Source organism: Dipodomys ordii, unplaced genomic scaffold (genome assembly GCF_000151885.1).
Source record: "Dipodomys ordii isolate 6190 unplaced genomic scaffold, Dord_2.0 Scaffold24, whole genome shotgun sequence".
Taxonomy (NCBI): domain Eukaryota; kingdom Metazoa; phylum Chordata; class Mammalia; order Rodentia; family Heteromyidae; genus Dipodomys; species Dipodomys ordii.
Window position 1 is genome coordinate 3278515 of NW_012267240.1, and position 19506 is coordinate 3298020.

Genomic DNA, 19506 nt, shown 5'->3' on the forward strand with positions numbered 1-19506 from the left:
GAAGTAAGAAGATAGGAAAAGATGAGGAAATAGAAATAGAAAATAATGGTGAGAGCCCTGAAATATTGTTGAAGGAAATAGAGTGTTTGGGCACATAAATAAAAGCTAACAACAACAATTTTTTTTAAATCACACAGCAAACATATCCTGAAGAGGAACAGAGCAAACAAAGCAAATTAGTTTTTCTTGCTGAAGGGAACTATGGGTACAGGCTGAGCCCTGCCCAGTAGTACTCTTCTAAACTTTGGCCCTCAGAAAACTGTGTTGAATGTTGTCTCAAATTTCTCCTGCAGGGGGTCTGTTTGAGAAGTATAATAGGCCTCTTCTAGATTTCCACACTCCTTTGTAAACAATCTGGGCCTTCCAAATGACCAGGCTGTAGTTAATCAATTGCTACAGATGGTTGATTGCTACAGACTATGGGCTGTGTTCCTTGGTCAGCTAAGGCTCTTGAGCAGGGGCAGTTGTTGAGATGCAGCCCTGGGCTGGTTCTGTAGAATAGTTGTGATTCATTCATGTCCTCTGAAGTCATAAATGAGACATAAATGAAATGAATTTCTAGCCAGGGCAATAAGGCAAGAGAAACAAAAAAACAAAATGGAAAGAAATACTCAGTGTCCCTAGATATAAAGGAAATGCAAACCAAAACAACACTGAGATTCCTCTTCACTCCAGGAAGAATACAAGAACAACTGCTGGGAGGGCTGTGGGGAGAAAAAGAACCCTATTACACTGTTGGTAGGAATGTAAACTAGTGCAGCCACTATAGAAGGCAGTTTTCAGATTCCTCACAAAACTAAACATAGGACTATCCTCTGAGCCAGTGATACCACTCGTGGGCATTTATATGAAAGACTGTATGTCAAGATACAGCAAAGGCACCTGCACATGCACATTTATTGCTGCACTGTTCACCATAGTCAAGCTATGGAAACAGCCCAGATGCCCTACAACAGATCAGTGGATCAAGAAAGTATGACATATATATAGTGGAATTTTATTCATCCATCAAGAAGAATAATATTATGTCATTTGCCAGGGAAATGAATGGATGTGGAAAAAATTATGTTAAGTGAAGTAAGTCAGGCGCAGAGAGACAAAAGGCATGTGTTTTCTCTCATGTAGAAGTTAAATCTGTTATAAACATATATGAAAACGTATACAGGGCCAGATGCATATATGCACAAACAAATTGACTAAAGTATAGTATATGCATGGGAGAATTCCAGAAGTATATCAAGTTAAAGGTCACCGTGGGCTATGTGGCAAGGCCCTGTCTCAAAAAAATGATAAGGTACACATGTAGGTAAACACATTCAGGATCACACACAAGCACAGAACATATTTTAGTGGTGGGACCATTGGAGGGGATCAGAAGGAGGAATGTGAGAAAGTAAACAATTCTGGAATATAGTGTGCTTGTGATCGAAGATGGCTGAAAGCTGAAAGCTGTTGAACAACAGGGGAAACAGTAAAGTGAGACTAAATAAAGGGGCCAATCTGATGAAATTACAGTGTGTGTGTGTGTGTGTGTGTGTGTGTGTGTGTGTGTGTGTGTGTGAGACTATCCCAGTGAAACCTCTTTGAACAATTAACTTTTTTTTTTTTAATGAGAGGATGTAAGCTAGATTCTATGGTGTGGATACTAGTAGGAGAAGAGAAGAGATCAGATGATACATATGGGCAAAATACTGTATGTACACAAGTGAAAACAAAATGGTGAGCTTGTTGAGCTTGGTTTGGAAAGGGAGAAGAGAGCTGAGGGAGCGTGATAGGGATGTAGGTGTCTAATCAGCATACATTGATGGACATGTTAAAGTAAAAGTCTCTTGGCCAACTAATTGATGCTGCTAAGAGTTGGAAACAGAAGAGAGACAAAGTTCCGTAGGATCATTTTATTAACACCTTAAGTAGACTATTTTTTTTTCTAACATGAATGAACTTCATATAGCATATAACATGTCTACTTTCAATAAGGAATTGCTAATTAAATTAAAAATGGATCTATAATAGTATGCTTTAAAAAAATACTTTGATAACCCAATTGGACACATTTTCCCCAGAACTTCTAATAAGGATTGATATATGTGGCTTTTTTCTTTTTTGCCAACATGATTTCATGAATTCTCAGGAAATGCGTTTCAAGTAAAACAGGTATTTAGTTACATTAGCCTAGAAACATTTTCTTTTCAGAGCTAATGAGCACATCAGCTTCACTGCTAGAATTTCAAGTTAATGAACTCTAATTTTTTTTTCTTTTTTTAGTGCCAGTGCTGGTGCTTGAACTTCTAGCTGCTTAGTGGTTAATTGGAGATAAAGAGTTTCATGGGCTTTCCTGCCTGGGTTGGCCTTGAACCATGATCCTCACATCTCCGTTTCTTGAGTAGCTAGGATTATAGGCATGAGGCACTTGCACCTGCTTTAAAATCATTTTTGATGTATCTTTTTGGCTTTAACTTCATTATGTTTGATTTTTCTTAGTCCTGTGGTCTTTATAGATATATGCTCCATACATTACGTCGTCTGAGCCTGGCTAATTAGTTCAAATTGTGTTAGCCGTAGCTATTTAAGTTTATTTGAACCTTCAGAGGCTCTGCCTTGTATGACATTTGACAGCAGCAGGTTTGACTTGTGCCAGTTTTGTAGCCAGAATCTGCCAGCCCACAAACACATGTCGCCCCCCCCCCCCATCAGAGGCATGGGCAGCTGGGATGTTTCAGGAGTTCCTGATCACAATCATGGCCAGAGCAACAACTTCTATCCTTGCCCGCATTTTCTCCACATTCTTTTGACAAGATCATAGGTAGAGTGAAAAGAATGCAGATTTCTGAGTGAGACAGAGGAGCTTTTCTATACCAGCTAAAACACATTCTAGTCATATGACCTTTTGAAAATGATCTAACTTTTCATTGTTTCAATTTCCTCATCTCTTAGATAAGGATAATGATACTTTCCTCCAGGGATGTTTTGAAGGTTAGTAATGATTTGTGTAGACCAAGCCTGCCACATGCAAAGAGCCTACCCCGTCATTATCGTTATTATTCCAAAGGCTGCTCCTTTTTTTTTTTTTTTTTTTGCTGCTTCATTTTTAAATGTGTTGTCTAAATCCTCTGCTTCATGTAATCACTAGCAAGCACAGTTGGAAACCAGCTATAAAGCAGTCTTTTTAATCTGTGCACATTTAAATGCATTTCATTCACCAATGTGTGTATTGAAGAGCAAAAAGGATCCATCTTGTTGTGGGTATATATATGATTGCACTTCAGTTTACAGTCCCAAATTGCCTGCAATGTAAATAGTTTTGCATTCTGAACATAAAACAGGCAGCTAAAAATGTGATTATATCTAACAGTACAAGAATACGGGATAGGAATATGATCAGTGTTTGTTGTGCTCTCTTTTACTGTGGGTTTTTGGTTGTTGTTTTGTACTGGGGTTTTGAACTTAAGGACTGCATGCTAGGCAGGCACTCTACCACTTGAACCACACCCTCAGCTTCTGCTTTTGTTTTCATTTTATTCATTCATTCGTTTATTTAATGTGGTGTTGGGGTTTGAGCTCAGTGTCTCATACCTACTAGGGTGGCACTCTATCACTTAAGCCATAGCTCCAGCAACCAGCCTTTTGCTGGTAATCTTGAGGGTGCACATTGCAAAATGTCCTGCCTGAATGGGCCTTAAATTGTTATCCTTTCGGCCCCCTGAGTAGCTAGGATTATAGACACAAGCCACCAGTGGATGCCCTCTTGATTGTAGTTTATTTTTCACATAGGATCTTGCTTTATTTTGGGGGGGGGTCTGGTTGTGGGGCCTGAACTCTGGACCTGGACGCTGTCCCTCAGCTCTTCAGCTCAAGGCTAGCGCTCTACCACTTTGAGCCAAAGCGCCACTTCCGGCTTTTTTTCTTTTTACTTATGTGGTCCTGAGGAATCGAACCCAGGGCCTCATGCATGCAAGGCATGCGCTCTACCACTGAGCCACCTTCCTTTGTTGTTGTTTTTTTTTTTTTTCCGCGGTTGTGGGCCCTGAATTCTGGGCCTGGGCACTGTCCCTCAGCTCTTCAGCTCAAGGCTAACACTCTGCCACTTGAGCCACAACACCACTTCCCACTTTTTCTGCTTGTGTGGTGCTGAGGAATCGAACCCAGGGCCTCATGCATGCAAAGCATGCACTCTACCATTGAGCGACCTTCCTAGCCCCAGGATCTTAATTTTTTTGTCCTGGGCATTCCTCTATCCGTGATCCTCTGACATCTGTCTCCTGTGTAGCCAGTATTACAGGATTAACCACCGTGCAATAAAGGCCTTACAACCTTTTGCTCTTGCTGACCTTGAAACATGATGCTTCTATCTCTTCCTCCCACCTAGATGAGCTTACACGTGTACATTACCATGCCTAGCCCTATGTTGCATTTTTTCCAAGTAAAAAATTGTTGATGTCCAAGAATTGAAGAACCCAAAGGCTCCCATTAGAGAAAATGCTGTTTGCATGCCTCATGAACAGTTTTAATCAGAATGAACAAAACTATGTTCATATTTTAAGCTTTTGTTTCATGACAACAGCCCTACCTTTGAAGTTGGTGGTGATCTAGAATACTCCAGGGGAACTTTTTCAGATAACATTGTTTCCCCTGACCATTCTTGGAACAGATGAGTATTAATTGTGTGAGCCTGCTCTGACACAGCTCCCTTTAGGCTCGTCAGTTATCACAGAAGGCCCAAACCAAAAGTCCCTGGGGCTACAGAAATAGATGAGATCTCTGAGGGTCAGAATTCAGGTGTATCACCAAATAAAGATGTTGATCTCTTTTTTTTGGAAGAGCCATTGGAAACTACGTATCCAAGAACATGGAGCAAGGAGTGACAGGATCTGATTGGGTTCTCAAAAGAACTTCTATAGCAGTATGATGGTGGATTGGAACAGCCATGAAGAGCCTGTTCTAAGAGAAGGGGCCAGAAGTAAGATCTGAACTAGACTGGCAGCAGTAGTGATGGACAATCATAGATCTGGAGGAAGTGACAAGAAGGCTTCTGGGTGTGTCAGTACAGGAATGGAGAAGGATGGAAGTTACCATTGTGGGGACCACAGAAATGCAACTGGTAAGGGGAATATAGAAAAGCCGTGGCACACCTAGGTCATATGTAGAGACTTAAAGGTGTGGTAATACCAACTGTGGAGGTTTGAGGGTTTTCTGCAATCAGCCATCCACGTACCGGTGTGCCACTGAGTGATCCTAGGAAGCTTTCTTAACAAGTATGCTAGAAAGGACCATGCATAGGAGTTGAAGATCTCCTAGCAAACTCTAGTGGAAGATACAATGGCCCCAAAAAGGTGAAGATTTGAAAGGCAGCTGGATAAAAAGAAAGGAAGGAAATTAATGCACTAGAGGTCCATGTAATCATACCTGGGAGAACTCTTAAGAGGATCAGGAAGTGATGTCACACTGGGAAGTTGGAATTTAGTATTGCCCTTACTGATGGCAAAGCCCAGGTGTGCCCAGTCATGGTTGAAGTGAAGGCTCCTGAGGTGAGAGAGGAAGAGCCAGCGTTTTGAGCCACGCCCAGTCCTGTGTTGTACAGTAAGAAGCATTGTGGAGGGCACCATGGGTTTTGTTGTTGTTTTTTTGTTTTATTTTGCTGGTCCTGGGGCTTCAAGTCAGAGCCTGGGCTCTTCCACTGAGCCCCCTTCCCAGCCCAGCACCATGTTCTTACTGTCAGAATGCTTGACCTGTCAGTGGAACCAAGGTCTCATGTGCATGTCCCAGTATTAGGCTAAACCTTTGGGAGCCAAGAATATGCTAGGGTTTTCAGGTAACAATCTTTAGTACCACTGAAACTGGCCCATCTCCCAGGCTGGTAGGGTTGTTGTTGTTGTTGTTGTTGTTCTGTTTTTGTTTTTGTTTTTGGGTACTTGTTCTGTGACCTGAACTCAGGGCCTGGGCACAGTCCCTGAGCTGCTTTTACTCAAGGCTAGCACTCTACCACTAGTGCCATGGCTCCACTTCTGGCTTTTTGGTAGTATAGTGGAGATAAGCATCTCACAGACTTTTCTGCCCCACTGGCTTCAAACCTTAACCTCAGATCGCAGCCTGAGGAGCTGGGATTACAGGTGTGCAGGTGTGAACCTACTGGTGCCTAGTTCAGAGTAGGTTTCTTACACTACTCCTAAAAGTCAAAGCCAGTAGTGTATAACTGTCTTCAAAGCACTAGGGGGACAGCTGAGGAGTGTGTGTGTGTGTGTGTGTGTGTGTGTGTGTGTACTGGGTAGAGCTTCAACTCAGGGCCTAGGTGCTGTCCTTAGATTATTTTTTAGGTTGTTGCTCTACCCCTTGAAACACACCTCCAGTCTGACTTTTAGCTGGTGGTAAATTGCAGATACAACTCAAGTACCTGAGTTCAGCAGCAGGCACTGTGTGTAATTTCTTTTTCACTCCAAGAAATGGACCGTTGCCACTCAGCATAACATCTGCTCAAGCACTGCAGCTTTGCCTCATGCAGTTTCACTGGGAAGGGAGTGCTGGAGGGGAACTGGGGGAGGGGGGGCCAGGAGCCAAGTTCAAAGCAGGCTGGCCCTCTAGACTACTGTGCCCACTGCACTACATAGTCCTTAACAGTCTCTAAAGGCAGACGTGGGAAGCTTTGGAAAAGGAATGCCAGCTCCTTAGAGCTCAGTCCTTCTAACTTTTGATCTCAGCTCACATTTGAAATCTCTGTGTTTTGGGCACCAGTATCTGGGGCAGGGGGGTAGAGGGGCTAGGAGCTATCCCTGAGCTTTTTTGCTTGAGACTAGTGCTCTACTATTTGAGCCACAGATTCATTTCCGGGTTTTTGTATTGGGTTTTTAATTGGAGATAAGAGACTCACGGACTTTCCTACCTGGCCTGGCTTTGAACTGCCATCTTCAGATCTCAGCCTCATGGGTAGCTAGAATTACTGGCATGAGCCACTGGTGCCTGACTGGCATATAATTTTTAATATATTTTTACACTCTTGTAAATACCATTCCTTAGTAATATACTCACATATTCTTGAGTTATTATTGAAAACATATTGAAAGCATGTCTAACCTTTTCTGTGGGAATGTAAACTTTAGAAGTGAAAACAAACAAAAAAAGGACAGTGGAAGAAGTCCTGACTGGTTCTTTTATGCAGCTTACCTATCAAGTAACCTCTTTACATGAAATATAAGATTGGTCCTGTGTTCTCAGTCTAACTGATGGGTTTGTGGCAGTTATAGAAATGCTTAGATGGTGTGGTTTGGCTTGAACTCAGGGCTTCACTCTTTCACTTGGCTTTCTTGCCCAAAGCTGGTGCCCTACCACTTGAGCCACACCTCCACTTCTGGCATTTTGCTGGTTAATTGGAGAGAAGAGTCCAATGAACTTTTCTGCTAGGGCTGGCCTTAAACTGCAATCCTGAGATCTGAGCCTCCTGAGTAGTTAGGATTACAGGAATGAGCACCCCACCCCCGCCCTGCATCTTGCTTAGATGGTGTTTCATTTGAATGAGTTTCCATTATCCTGTTTTTCAGGCCCTGTAGGCGTGGGGCTGAATGAACTGAAGCGGAAGCTGCTCATCAGTGACACTCAGCATTATGGAGTAACGGTGCCCCGTGAGTTTTCTGTTGTTCACTGTTTCTATGACTACACCATAGATTGACCCTAAATATTCACAGTGCTCCACTGCACTAACACTGTTCCTAGCACTCACCCTCTAGACCCCACCTCTGCAAGCAAACCTGTGCTATACGCTGAGTGGGAAACTGAGGCACCAGTGGATAAGGGAGTTGCCTTGGATCTCACAGATTATTGGCAGGATATTTATTAATGTCAGATTCCTAGTTTCAGATTTTTATGATGAACATGAATACACAGATGACATCAGCTTGCTATTTACAAATTTTTGTCTGAGTACAGGTCTTGCTATTCTGTTTCCTAAAATAAGTGCTAATGTTTTCCAGAGGGTTTTTTTTTTCCAGCAGTTTTTCAATTAGAAGGACCAAATCATAGAGAGCTGGAGGAGAGGTCTCATAACGGGAACTTTCTTAATTACCTTTTATATGTAGTAATTGGCAGGTGGTGTCAAATGGGCTTTTTTAATGGCTATACAGGCCAAATATGGCAGGCTTCTTTTCTGTACCCCGAATGAGATCTATTTTTATAAAAGTGGTTTTCCTAGTCATTTTTACAAATGAAATATGATGCTTGAAACATTTTGATCTCCAGAATAAATGCCATTTGACTACTTAATATGTTGATGTTAGAAAGCTCTCTAAAAGACTAAATTGAAATGTTGGCTTTTTCAAGTGGTTTTAGTAGTGTTTGAAAGAAAAATCATTTGTATATTGCCCTTAGCAATGTTCTTTAGCTTTGGAAGAGTTCAACTTTGTTTTAAAATTATAGTTTTCTAGTACCTCAAGTTCTTTCTTTTACTGCATTTTTCCGAATTATTGTTTGTAATCATTTTCAGCCATAAGTTATAGGACTGTTGGTTTTCACCAAGGGAGATGAAAGCAAGGAAAATGTGGAATTAGGAATTTTTTTTTTACTTTAATTCCCTTCTCTTACGGAAGTTGAATTGTAACATACAAACAAAATTTTACAAGACAATTATTAAGCTGGCAGGTGAGCAGTTACAGGAGAAATCTAGAAGGTGAAAAAACAAATGTATTAATTTCTTACTCTATCTTCATCTCTTTGTTCGTCTTAATTTATGCAGTCCTAACAACAGTGTAAAATGGAGGATATTTTCTCCCTTCCCCACAGAAGGAAACAGGGAAGAAAGGATGCATTGATCCGGTTAGCGTTCCATAGACAGTAGCAGCACTTAGATGTGAAGCCATGTTTTATGATCTCACTTCTCATATTATTTCTCCTGGATAGTCCCAAGAATTCTATCAAGCTACAGTTAAACCTGATCCCTTTTGAGGTTGATAAATGTGAGAAAGGTCATCTCTCAAACATAACCCACCATGATGGCGTTAGTTGTACTAAAGGTTTGGCCTTGGCTTATCTTGCCATTACAATTTTTGCCTCAGAAGATTCTGGGTTTGGACTCTCCAGAGATGTCCTCCACACAGTTGTTTTCCCACTGTGATTCACTTCCCCAAATATTTTACAATAACGATGTTTTTTGGATTTGCCTGATAAGAATCATTCTTACGGAATGATATGCCCCATTCTGTTTTTATAAGAAGCAAGCACCACAAGTAATTCAGAATGTTAGAGCTATTTAGGAAATAGGGAAATAGCCTCAATATAGGATGATTTATAATTAGTAAAAAGAATACAGTTTAGAAGCACTTTTGTAATTTAGATTGTCATGCTTGTAAAATACTTAGGATGGACTCTGAAATATGATGTTTAATTCTATAATGTTCTTTTCCAAAACATACATTGAGTATCCACCAAAGTAAGGAGAGTGAAGAGAGTTCAAGCAGTGGAACCCTTCCACACTCATGAAGGAAGTATAAATTAACTCAGTGTTTTGGAAACCTAAGCAGCCATATTTGCAAAAGCTGTGTAAACACACATTACATGACTCAGCCATGCTCCCAGATTATACCCAACAGAAGTGCATATTGTACATCCAGCAAAAGACATGTATCAGGACATTTTTTTCCCCCAGACCTGGGCTTGAACTCAGGGACAGGGCACTTTCTTTAGCTTTTTTACTCACAGTTGGTGCTTTACCACTTGGGCCATGCCCTCCCTTCCAGCTTTTCCTTGATTAACTGGATATAAAAGTCTTTTGTGTCGGGTGCTGGTGGCGCATGCCTGTAATCCTAGCTACTCAGGAGGCTGATATCTGAGGATTGTAGTTCAAAGCCAGCCTGGGCAGGAGAGTCCGTAAGACTCTTATCTCCAATTAACCCCAGAAAAACAGAAATCGTGCTGTGGCTCAAGTGATAGAGCCCTCACCTTGAACTGAAGAGCTCAGAGACAGCACCCAGGCCCAGAGTTCAAGCACCACGGCTGACAAAAAAAAGAGAGAGAGAGAGACAGAGAGTCTTTTAGATTATCTATCTGCTCAAGCTAGCTTCACACGAGGTTCCTCAGATTGCAACCTCTTGAGTAGGTATATTCTGATAGTCTTAAAAACATTATTTATAAGAACCACAAACTGAAAACTACCAAAATGCCTACCAGCAGTTGAATGGATGAGTAACTATGGCATGTTTACACAATGGAATCCTAGAGTGAGAACAGATGGACCACAAGTGGCCAGAACAATGCCAATGGATCTCACAGGCAGTATATTGACCAAAAAGTAGGCAGGCGGGAAAGAGAGTATGTGTTATAGCTCCATCTGTTATAACCATAATAAAAGAGCAACAGTAGTATGCACTATTAGAACAGTGGAAGAAATGAATGAGAAAGACAACTGAGGCAGTGATTGCTAGGTTCTTGTCAAAGTACTACTTCTGTGGGCATATTGATCTATGAGAGTTCATTAAGCTGTAGGATAATTATATGTGTATTTTGACTTCTATGTGAACCTTGCTGTCTGTGTGTCATACTCAGAGTTTTTTTATTGGGAAGGGAGACTTGAACTCAGGATCCAGGTACTACTATCTGAGCTTTTTTTGCTCTAGGCTAATGTTCTATCACTTGAGTCACAACTGGCTTCCAGCTTTTTTGGTGGTTAATTGGAGATAAGAGTCTTACTTCCAATTTTTTAGCGATTCATTGGAGACGAGAATTACCTTTCCAAGGCTTGCTTTGAACTGCAAGCTTCAGATCTCAGCCTCCTGCCTCACTAGGATTACAAGTGCAAATGCCCTGGCCATACTCAGGATTTTTCATATTAAAAAGAAATATTTATTTAGTTCCTGGTAATTTGCTGATGTCAATTATTTTTTTGTTTAGATAAAGTGTCATAGTTATCTACCTCTTCCCCAAGGAAGTCAAGAAATGACACTTCAGGGACTGGGAAGGTGGCTCAATGGTAGAGTGCTTGCCTTGATGCCTGAGGCCCTGGGTTCGATTCCTCAGCGTCACATAAGCAAAAAGAAAAAAGCCAGAAGTGGTGTTGTGGCTCAAGTGGTAGAGCACTAGCCTTGAGCTGAAGAGCTGAGGGACAGCGCCCAGGCCCAGAGTTCAGGCCCCACAACCGGACCACCCCCCAAAAAAAAGAAATGACACTTCAGTACTGTGTTTGTAACTACTTTGAATTTATAACAATTTCATGTTTCTCCAAAAAGCAGTTATCACGTAACTTCTAAATGTTAAGTCCCAAGAAATGTGTCAGGAAGCAGTTTCACAACTTGAACTTACATAAAGTCAGTTAACTACAGCATCACCAGAAGTCTGTCTATATGGGACTTCTATTGAATGTGAGGTCCATAATGCAAAACATCATTCTGAAGCAAAAGGCAATATGTTTAAAAATGCCAGATCAGGTAAATGTGATTATTCTTGGGCTTTTGTTTGGCTGAAAAGCAGTTCTCAAAAGGTACTATTTAGTAGATATCAAATATTTGGTAGATTGCAAAGTCCGTGTAGGCTGGACTTGGGGAACTACTCTCCTCTGGGAATCACTTCCTGTGTTCCTTATGCAGGTTTATATCAGATTGTTATCTGAGAGGTTTAAAAGTGTCCACATTCTAGAACGGAATTTTCAAAGTCATAATATAGCCCTTGGACTAAGGATACAGTTCAGTGGTAGAGTACTTGTTAACATACACGATTATTCTTTGCAGACCAAACACTATAAACTATAACAACAACAAAACTCATAATAACCCTTGTAATCTTCTCAAAGGAATTCAGATGATCTTACTAACAATATCTCCTTAGTGAGTTTATGAGGTTCAAATTAGACCTTAACACACTTCACCAATGAACTCATATCAAACCTGGCTAAATCAGGTTCATCCTAATACATGCAAGCACTGTGGCAGTAAACATACTCCTTTTTCAGTGGTATCAGAATAGTCTTGCTCCAAACACCAGTTGATATGTTTAATCCTTGAGGGAGACTTTATGTGTTGAGGGTGATGATCCTTAAACTGTCTTAACCAGCTTCTGCTATTCCAGTTGGAGAAAGACAATCTTTTCTCCCTTCTTGACAAAGTAATGCCCAGAATATTCTGTTTGAATTTCCAATAAGACTTTTTTTTTTCTTAAGCCTACTCTTTGCTAAAGCAATAATGCCAAACCCCACAAATAAACATAATTAATGAATGAATTTAGCCATATTTCCAAGAACATCCTACTAATTCTAGTAACTGTCATGTTCTTGGATATGTATTATACAATAGGCTCAAAAGAGCATTTTTCTGCTGTGAATTTTATTCTTACTTTTTATAATAGAATAAAAAAATTTTTATCAGTATTTCACCCTGTTCCTGGAAAGGCTATATTCTGTCTCTCAGGGAGCCACAAGTGGAACAATTTTGAAGAACTGTTAGGAGAGCTGAGCATCATGCAAGTAAAATATGCTTGATAATTCAAGAGAGCTTGATCATCATGCTAATAAAATATGCTTGGTAATTCAATAAAAAGGAACTCAATTTTAGGGTATAATTTCAATTATTTAGGCTTTGGAAAAAATCATTCTTTTTGTACTAGGTTACTTTTTTCCACTTCACATGTTTATGATATTATTAAAATATAATTGAGATAAACAAACTGCACATATTTGAAATGTACTGCTAGATCTGTTTGAATACATGTATGCACATGTAAAACCTTCATCTGAGACAGCATAACAAACAATTCTATCTCCGCCAAAATTATCTATGCCTCTGCAGTCCAGCCCTCTGTCAGTGACCCCAGATTATTATACTAATTCCTTTGGGTTGGAATCATCAGTACTTTATATTGGATTATACATCATGTAACTCTTGTACTCCATGTGCAGTTTTGTACTGTGTAGCACGGGTCTGAGATTCCCCATGCTGTTTCATAGGTCAGTAGTTCATTAGTTGCTTTCTTGGTATAGAAATACTACAATTTGTTTATTTGTTCATGGATATTTATAGGTTCCTCCATGACCCTCATTGTTGGTAAAGTAATTAAGATGAAGTTATGTACCAAACTTTCTATGGACGTGTTTGCTTTTCTTAGGCAAATAAGTGGAATGGCTAGGTCATAGGTTTAATTGTTAATGACACTAACAGATGGTTCTCCAAGGAGATTATACCCTTTTACACCAAGGCTAGAGGTGAGGGTCAACGGTAGTGAACAGCTTGGCCAAACTCAAGATCCTGAGCTCAAATCCCAGAACTACCTAAATAAATTTATATAAACAAATAAACTGCCTTGTAATTTTGGTATTTCCATAAGCACTTACAGAATTACAGATGTGACTGAATCTAAGCAACTATTTTATTATTTGTGATCTGGGTCCCTTTGTGTGCTTAATTTTCTTTTCCTTTCTTTTTCTGCCTTCTTTCCGATTAGCTGAATGATTTCCACTATTACATTTTAATGTATCAGTTCACTCTGATTTATATCTTTTAATTTCTTATCTCTCACTTTAGGGATTACAACATGCACACCTAATCATTCACAATCTACTTAGAGTTAATTGTGTCATTTTTACATAAACTGTAGGAAGCTTGCCATCAGTATTAATCCCTTTTTACTTTCTGCCTTAATCTTTGCTTTGAATGTAATATATTTGCATACTTTAGAAACTATTCCAATATAATTTTACTTTAAAACAGTCATATTTATTTTAATGTATTTAAAAGGAAAAATGTAGTCTTTTATATTTATTCAACTGTCTAGCAGTTCTTGAATATACAAGTTTTTTCTTCTCATTTCTTTTCAGCCTATAAAACACCCTTTATCTGTTTTGTTTTTTTTTTTAGCATAGTCTGCTAGTGAATTTTGTGTTTTTTCTTATCTGAGAGTCTTTATTTTACTTTATTACTGAAAGATATTTTGGTTGATAAGTCTTCTCTTTTAGTACTATAAAGATATTATCACATCAATTTCTTGTTTCTGTGAATTATGAAGCCTGTGAAATTTTAAGTCAGTATTCCTTTCTAACCACTTTTAAGATTTCTTAATTTAATTTAGTTTTTAATCATTGGTTTTAATATGTCTAGGATTTTTCCTCCCTGAATTTGTCCTAATTATCTGCTCAGTTTCCTTTTATCAAATGTGTGTGTGTCTGAATGAGAGAGCGAGAAAGAGAGAGAAAGAGAGAGAGAGAGAGAGAAGCACGCACATGCACCTGCCAGTCCTGGGCGTGAACTCAGGACCTGAGCACTGTCCCTGAGCTTTTTTGCTCAAGGCTGGCACTTTACCACCTGAACTACAGCTCCACTTCTGGCTTTTTGCTGGTTAATTAAAGATTAGTTTCACAAACTTTCCTGCCTAAGCTGGCTTTGAATCACATCCTCAAATCACAGCCATAGCCTCGTGAGTAACTAGGATTATAGTCATGAGCCTCTGGCACAGGGCCTTTTACCACATTTTATACATCCATAGTTCTTATTTCCTTAAATCATTTTTTTTGCCCCAGTCTCTCTTCCCTCCTTCTAGCACCCCAATTACGTATATGCTACATACTTCAATATCTTCACATAGGTAGGAAGCTTGTAGCAATATGAATCCCTTTTTTACTTTCTCCCTTAATCTTTACTTTGAATGTACTGTATTTGCATACTTTAGAAACTATTCTAATGCAACAGTCATATTTATTTTCATGTATTTAAAAGGAAAAAAATAGTCTTTTATATTTATTCAACTATCTAGTCTTCCTCCATTCCTTGAATATACAAGTTTTTCTTCTCATTTCTCTTCAGCCTATAAAACACCCTTTATCTGTTTTTTAGCATAGTGTGCTAGTGAATTTTGTATATCTATGTTTATTATTATCTTTATAATTCAGATTATGTCATTTGTATTATGTTTTTAGTTTCACTGGCGCTTAGCTCCATCCTCTATTCTGCTGTGACCTTGTGTAGTGATTGGTCGTGATCAGATTTTTTGGTTCCAGTTGATCCTTCTTTTACAGTCTGTATTTCTCTGCTAAGAATTTATGACTACTGTTTTGGTGTGTTTTCCTTTACCTTATAAAGCAGAGTTAGGAAATTGTGTTCATATCTGTGTTAATTTCAGCTCCCAGGGCATTCAGGGTTTGCATCTTTCTTTTCCCTTGTTTTGTATAATTTCAAATTGCATTTTTAGATGTTGGCAATCAACTATGCTATTTTCTATGTAGTTCCTCAGTTCTATCTCATTTACCTGTCCTGTGTTGGTGTGGGTCTGCCCTGGCTCAGGGGTTGGTCTGAGACTTGAGTATAGGTTCAAGGCTCTATTTTCTTTCTTCTTCGGGTTTGAGTACAAACAAGTTGCCATCATTCAGGAGTTAGGCTAAGAGTTGTATATGCTAATTACAGCTCATTTTCATGAAACCAGCAATGTTGGTTTGAATCAGAGCTGCATGTCTAAGAGAGGCAGAACAAACTAATGTTCATTCATACATAGAATTAAAATATTTCCTTCTCTGCTTTCTCCCTATTTAGATTTCCTCCATATTCTTCAACCCATAAGGGCTATCTCCGTTTTTCCCACCCCCCACCCCCATCTCTTTTCAGCAAAGTATCAGAGATTCTAAGAAAAAAATGAAGTCAAGCTCTTCCCCATACAGTTTAACACCCCTCTGCAGTCTATCAGTTTGATGTATTTTTGAAGAGGTTTTAGTTGGGATGGAGGAAGGATGGGCTGTAGTGGGCTTCCACTCACCATAGCAATACTGGAAAACTTTGTGTTGTTGTTTATAATGAATCTGGCTTCTTTTGCTTCTATATAATTCATTAGAAACAATTAGACACAATTATTGGTTGATGAGAAGTTGAGTGGTAGTTCAAGAAGACACAATTTACAGCTTTACAAAGGAGTGGTGACTAAGTACATAGAAATATTTGACTTCAGTCAGCTGGTAAAACAGAACTTTGATACATACTCCTGTGGATGATAATAAAGTAATTTCTGAGTTTACCTTGCAACCCAGTAGACAAGAAGCCTACCTATTTCAGTGGAAGACCAGAAACTAAAGATAGTAAGTACAATGTTTGTGAAAGAAAGGCATTTTCCTGAAAGAATTAAATGCCACTTTTATTTATGTATTTATTTATCATATTAGAAAGCTTTCCTTATAATGAATAACACAGACATACAATGCAGTTGAATTTTTAGTCCATCTTTAAATTTTTACTTTATTGGAAAATCTGAGTTGATGACGCTTTCCATAATTTTGTTCACTAATGTGCTTTTTATGTTTTGAAACCCTATGGAAGAAAATGGTTTTAAATACATCTAATGATTTATTTTTAAGGTTTTTTTTTTCTTTTGGGAATTTTGATGGTATCTTTTCTAACCTTTTTTTGCTTTTTCCCGATCAAATCACAGACACCACCAGAGCAAAACGAAGCCAGGAGAGCGATGGCGTTGAATATATTTTCATTTCCAAGCATTTGTTTGAAACAGACGTACAAAATAACAAGTATGTGGAAACTCTGTCGAATTTTTATCTGACCGTGTTGTTTTTTTCCAGCATGTCAACCTTTACACAGTTTACATAGTACCCCTTCACCATTTGAAGTGCATTTTAATTGGTCATAATCTTTGCAACCCATAAATAGTGATCATCATAATTGTTCCCAAGCTTCACCTCTAATTTTTGCATAATTTAGATGGTTTTCTGCTAACTTCAATGGGTAAGAATTATTTTTCAGCATGCGAAAAGGTTGCTCGTATTGTACCTTGTCCTCTTTCCAACCCGCTAATTGAATCTCAACATGTTAACTTGGGTACAGTTTTATTTTTAAAAACCAGTGGGTAACTATGTCGTGTGTTGCCAGTTCCACCATCTCTTTCATACATGCCCTCGACTCACATAGGCACTTCAAAAGCTTGAAATAAAGCTTTACATGTAGCACCCCTTTAGCTAGCTCTGATTTCCCCCTCCCTATCACATGCCCAGGGTTTTCATTTGTTTAAGCCTGACTATTTTAGGGTATCAGAAAGCAATGCGTATTTGAATGTAGGATTGTGGGATTTTTTATTGAAACATCAAAATACTTTCTACACTTTTGGTGCAATGATTGTGTTTTTATAGCACATAATCGCTGCCCTGGTTCCATTAGCCACCACCCCGCTCCTGGAGTGCTGAAGGCCAGCTTGGTTACTCTGTAGGCAATGAAATTCCAGTAGTTTCTATTGTTTGCCTTATTCACTGTTTTATTGCATTGCATTAGTTCTGGAAGAGGGGGTGATGGAAAGCATTAGGTCTCTATTGGACCAAAGTACTTTTTTTTTCCTGCTTAAGTGTAACACAAGCAAGTGTTACTGATTTGAAAATGTAGAAGATTTTTTAAAATTGACATTTGCTGAAGTACTTGGCCCTGTTTATTTTATTCAACACAGTAGAAAAATTACATGTTCAGCAAAAGTATCTTTTACCTATGAATTACAGCTTTGCCACCTGCATTTTTTAAAACTTAACAAATGATTCTAATACATCTCTTATTTCCCACAGGTTCATTGAATATGGCGAGTATAAAAACAACTACTATGGCACAAGTATAGACTCAGTTCGGTCAGTCCTCGCTAAAAACAAAGTTTGTTTGTTGGATGTTCAACCTCATGTAAGTAAAGGAAGCTACCAGTACCCTTGTGGTGCATGTAATCTCCTGTGCTTCATGTGAGCATTTCAGTGTAAGGCACTGTTAAAGACTAGTCATTCCACTATAATTTGAAACAGCCCTTTTTGAGGAATAAAAATGTATAAAGTGTGAGAGATGGAGAGAATGATGAAAAGGGTGACACTGATCAAGATGCATTGTTCTCATAAACTGACTTGTTGAATTGAAACCTTTCTGTACAACTACTTAATGATAGAAAGAAGGAAGGAAGGAAGGAAGGAAGGAAGGAAGGAAGAAAGGAAGGAAGGAAGGAAAGGAGGGCAAAGTTAGGCAAAAAACCCACTTATTTTTTGTGCCAGTCCTGGGGCTTGAACTCAGGGCCTAGGTGCTGTCCCTGAGCTTTTGTACTCAAAGCCAGCCCTCTGCCACTTGAGCCACAGCTCTACTTGTAGCTTTTTAGTGGCTAATTGGAGATAAGAGTCTCATTTACTTTCCTGCCTGAGCTAGCTTTGAACCAAGATCCTCAGATGTCAAAGTTAGAGCTAGGATCACAGGCTCTGATGCCTGGTTGATGTTGTACATATATGCAACTTACATTCTCTGGCTTCCTTTTATGGTGTTTGTAGCCTTTAGTTGTCAACAACTGATTGAATAATAATACATAAAGCCAAGTGTGGTGACTCATGTCTGTAATCCCAGTTACTTGGATGACAGAAGGACAAGGATCATACTTTCCCCAGACAAAGTTAGCAAAAATATGCATCAAAACCGAACAAGGTATGATGACGCACATCTCTGGTCCCAGCTACTTGGGAGACGGAGACAAGATAATCTCATTTTGAAGCTAGCCTGGGCAAAAGCAATGAACCCTATCTAAAAAACAAAACTAAAAGCAAAAGGATTGAGGGCATGGCTCAAGTGGTAAAGCCTTTGCCTAAAAATTTTGAGACCTTGAGTTCAGTTCCAGTATTATAAAATAAGTAAAATGAAATGATTGAAATGGAATGTATCCCAAGACCTGCTAACTTTGAATTACACAATAATTTTAAAGAATTTTCTCTTCTAAATTATGTTAAGTGAAGTAAGCCAGGCCTAGAAAGATAAAGGACTTAGGTTTTCTCTCCTATATGGAAGCTAGATCTAATTTATAAATATACAAACAAACACAGGATCATGTGCACGTGTACAAAACATATTAACCTGAAGTGTGGTATATGCAGGCAAAAATTCAAATGGTGTATCTGTCCTTAGAAAAACTAACTCAGAGTCTAACCAGCTGGGTGCTGGTGACTCACACCTGTAGTCCTAGCTACTCCAGAGGCTGAGATCTTTGGATCATGGTTCAAAGCCAGCCTGGGCTGGAAAGTCCATGAGACTCGTATCTCCAATTAACCATCAGAAAACCGGAAGTGGAGCTGTGGCTCAAAGTGATTACACTCTAGCCATGAGCAAAAAAGCTCAGGGATACCTCCCAGGCCCTGAGTTCAAGCCCCATAACTGACTCCCCCCCCAAAAAAAAGAAAACCGGGACACTGGAACTTGAGGGGGTAAATAGAGGAAGAGAGGAGCAGGGAGAGTGTAGTTACAATATCCAATGTGTATCACATGGAACCAGGAAAATTGAAGGGGGGAGGTTTGGGAATGGTAGGAATGGGGGAAGAATGATAAGAGGGTGATACAGATCAAGATGTTGTTGTATTCATAAACTGATGTATTGAATAGTAACTCCTTTGTACAACTAATGATAATAAAAATATACTTTTTAAAAGCCATTGATAGCAGTAAGATAAAGGCCCATTTTGCTATCTTATTTTTTAATTTAATTTTATTGTAAAGGTGTTGTACAGAGGGGTAACAGTAATACTTAATTGTGTAATGAGTACATTTCTTTTTTTGGGAGGGG

The 19506-nt window shown here is 39.1% G+C and overlaps 1 protein-coding gene across 1 annotated transcript in view; it reads left to right on the plus strand.

The window, feature by feature from the left end:
* Positions 1-19506, plus strand: part of Mpp7 (membrane protein, palmitoylated 7 (MAGUK p55 subfamily member 7)) — an 80487-nt gene that overhangs the window by 56926 nt on the left and 4055 nt on the right. The window contains exons 11-13 of the mRNA XM_013014581.1: positions 7530-7610; positions 16369-16462; positions 17498-17606. Coding sequence (XP_012870035.1) covers positions 7530-7610; positions 16369-16462; positions 17498-17606 — 284 coding nt within the window. The remainder of the gene's footprint in view (positions 1-7529; positions 7611-16368; positions 16463-17497; positions 17607-19506) is intronic.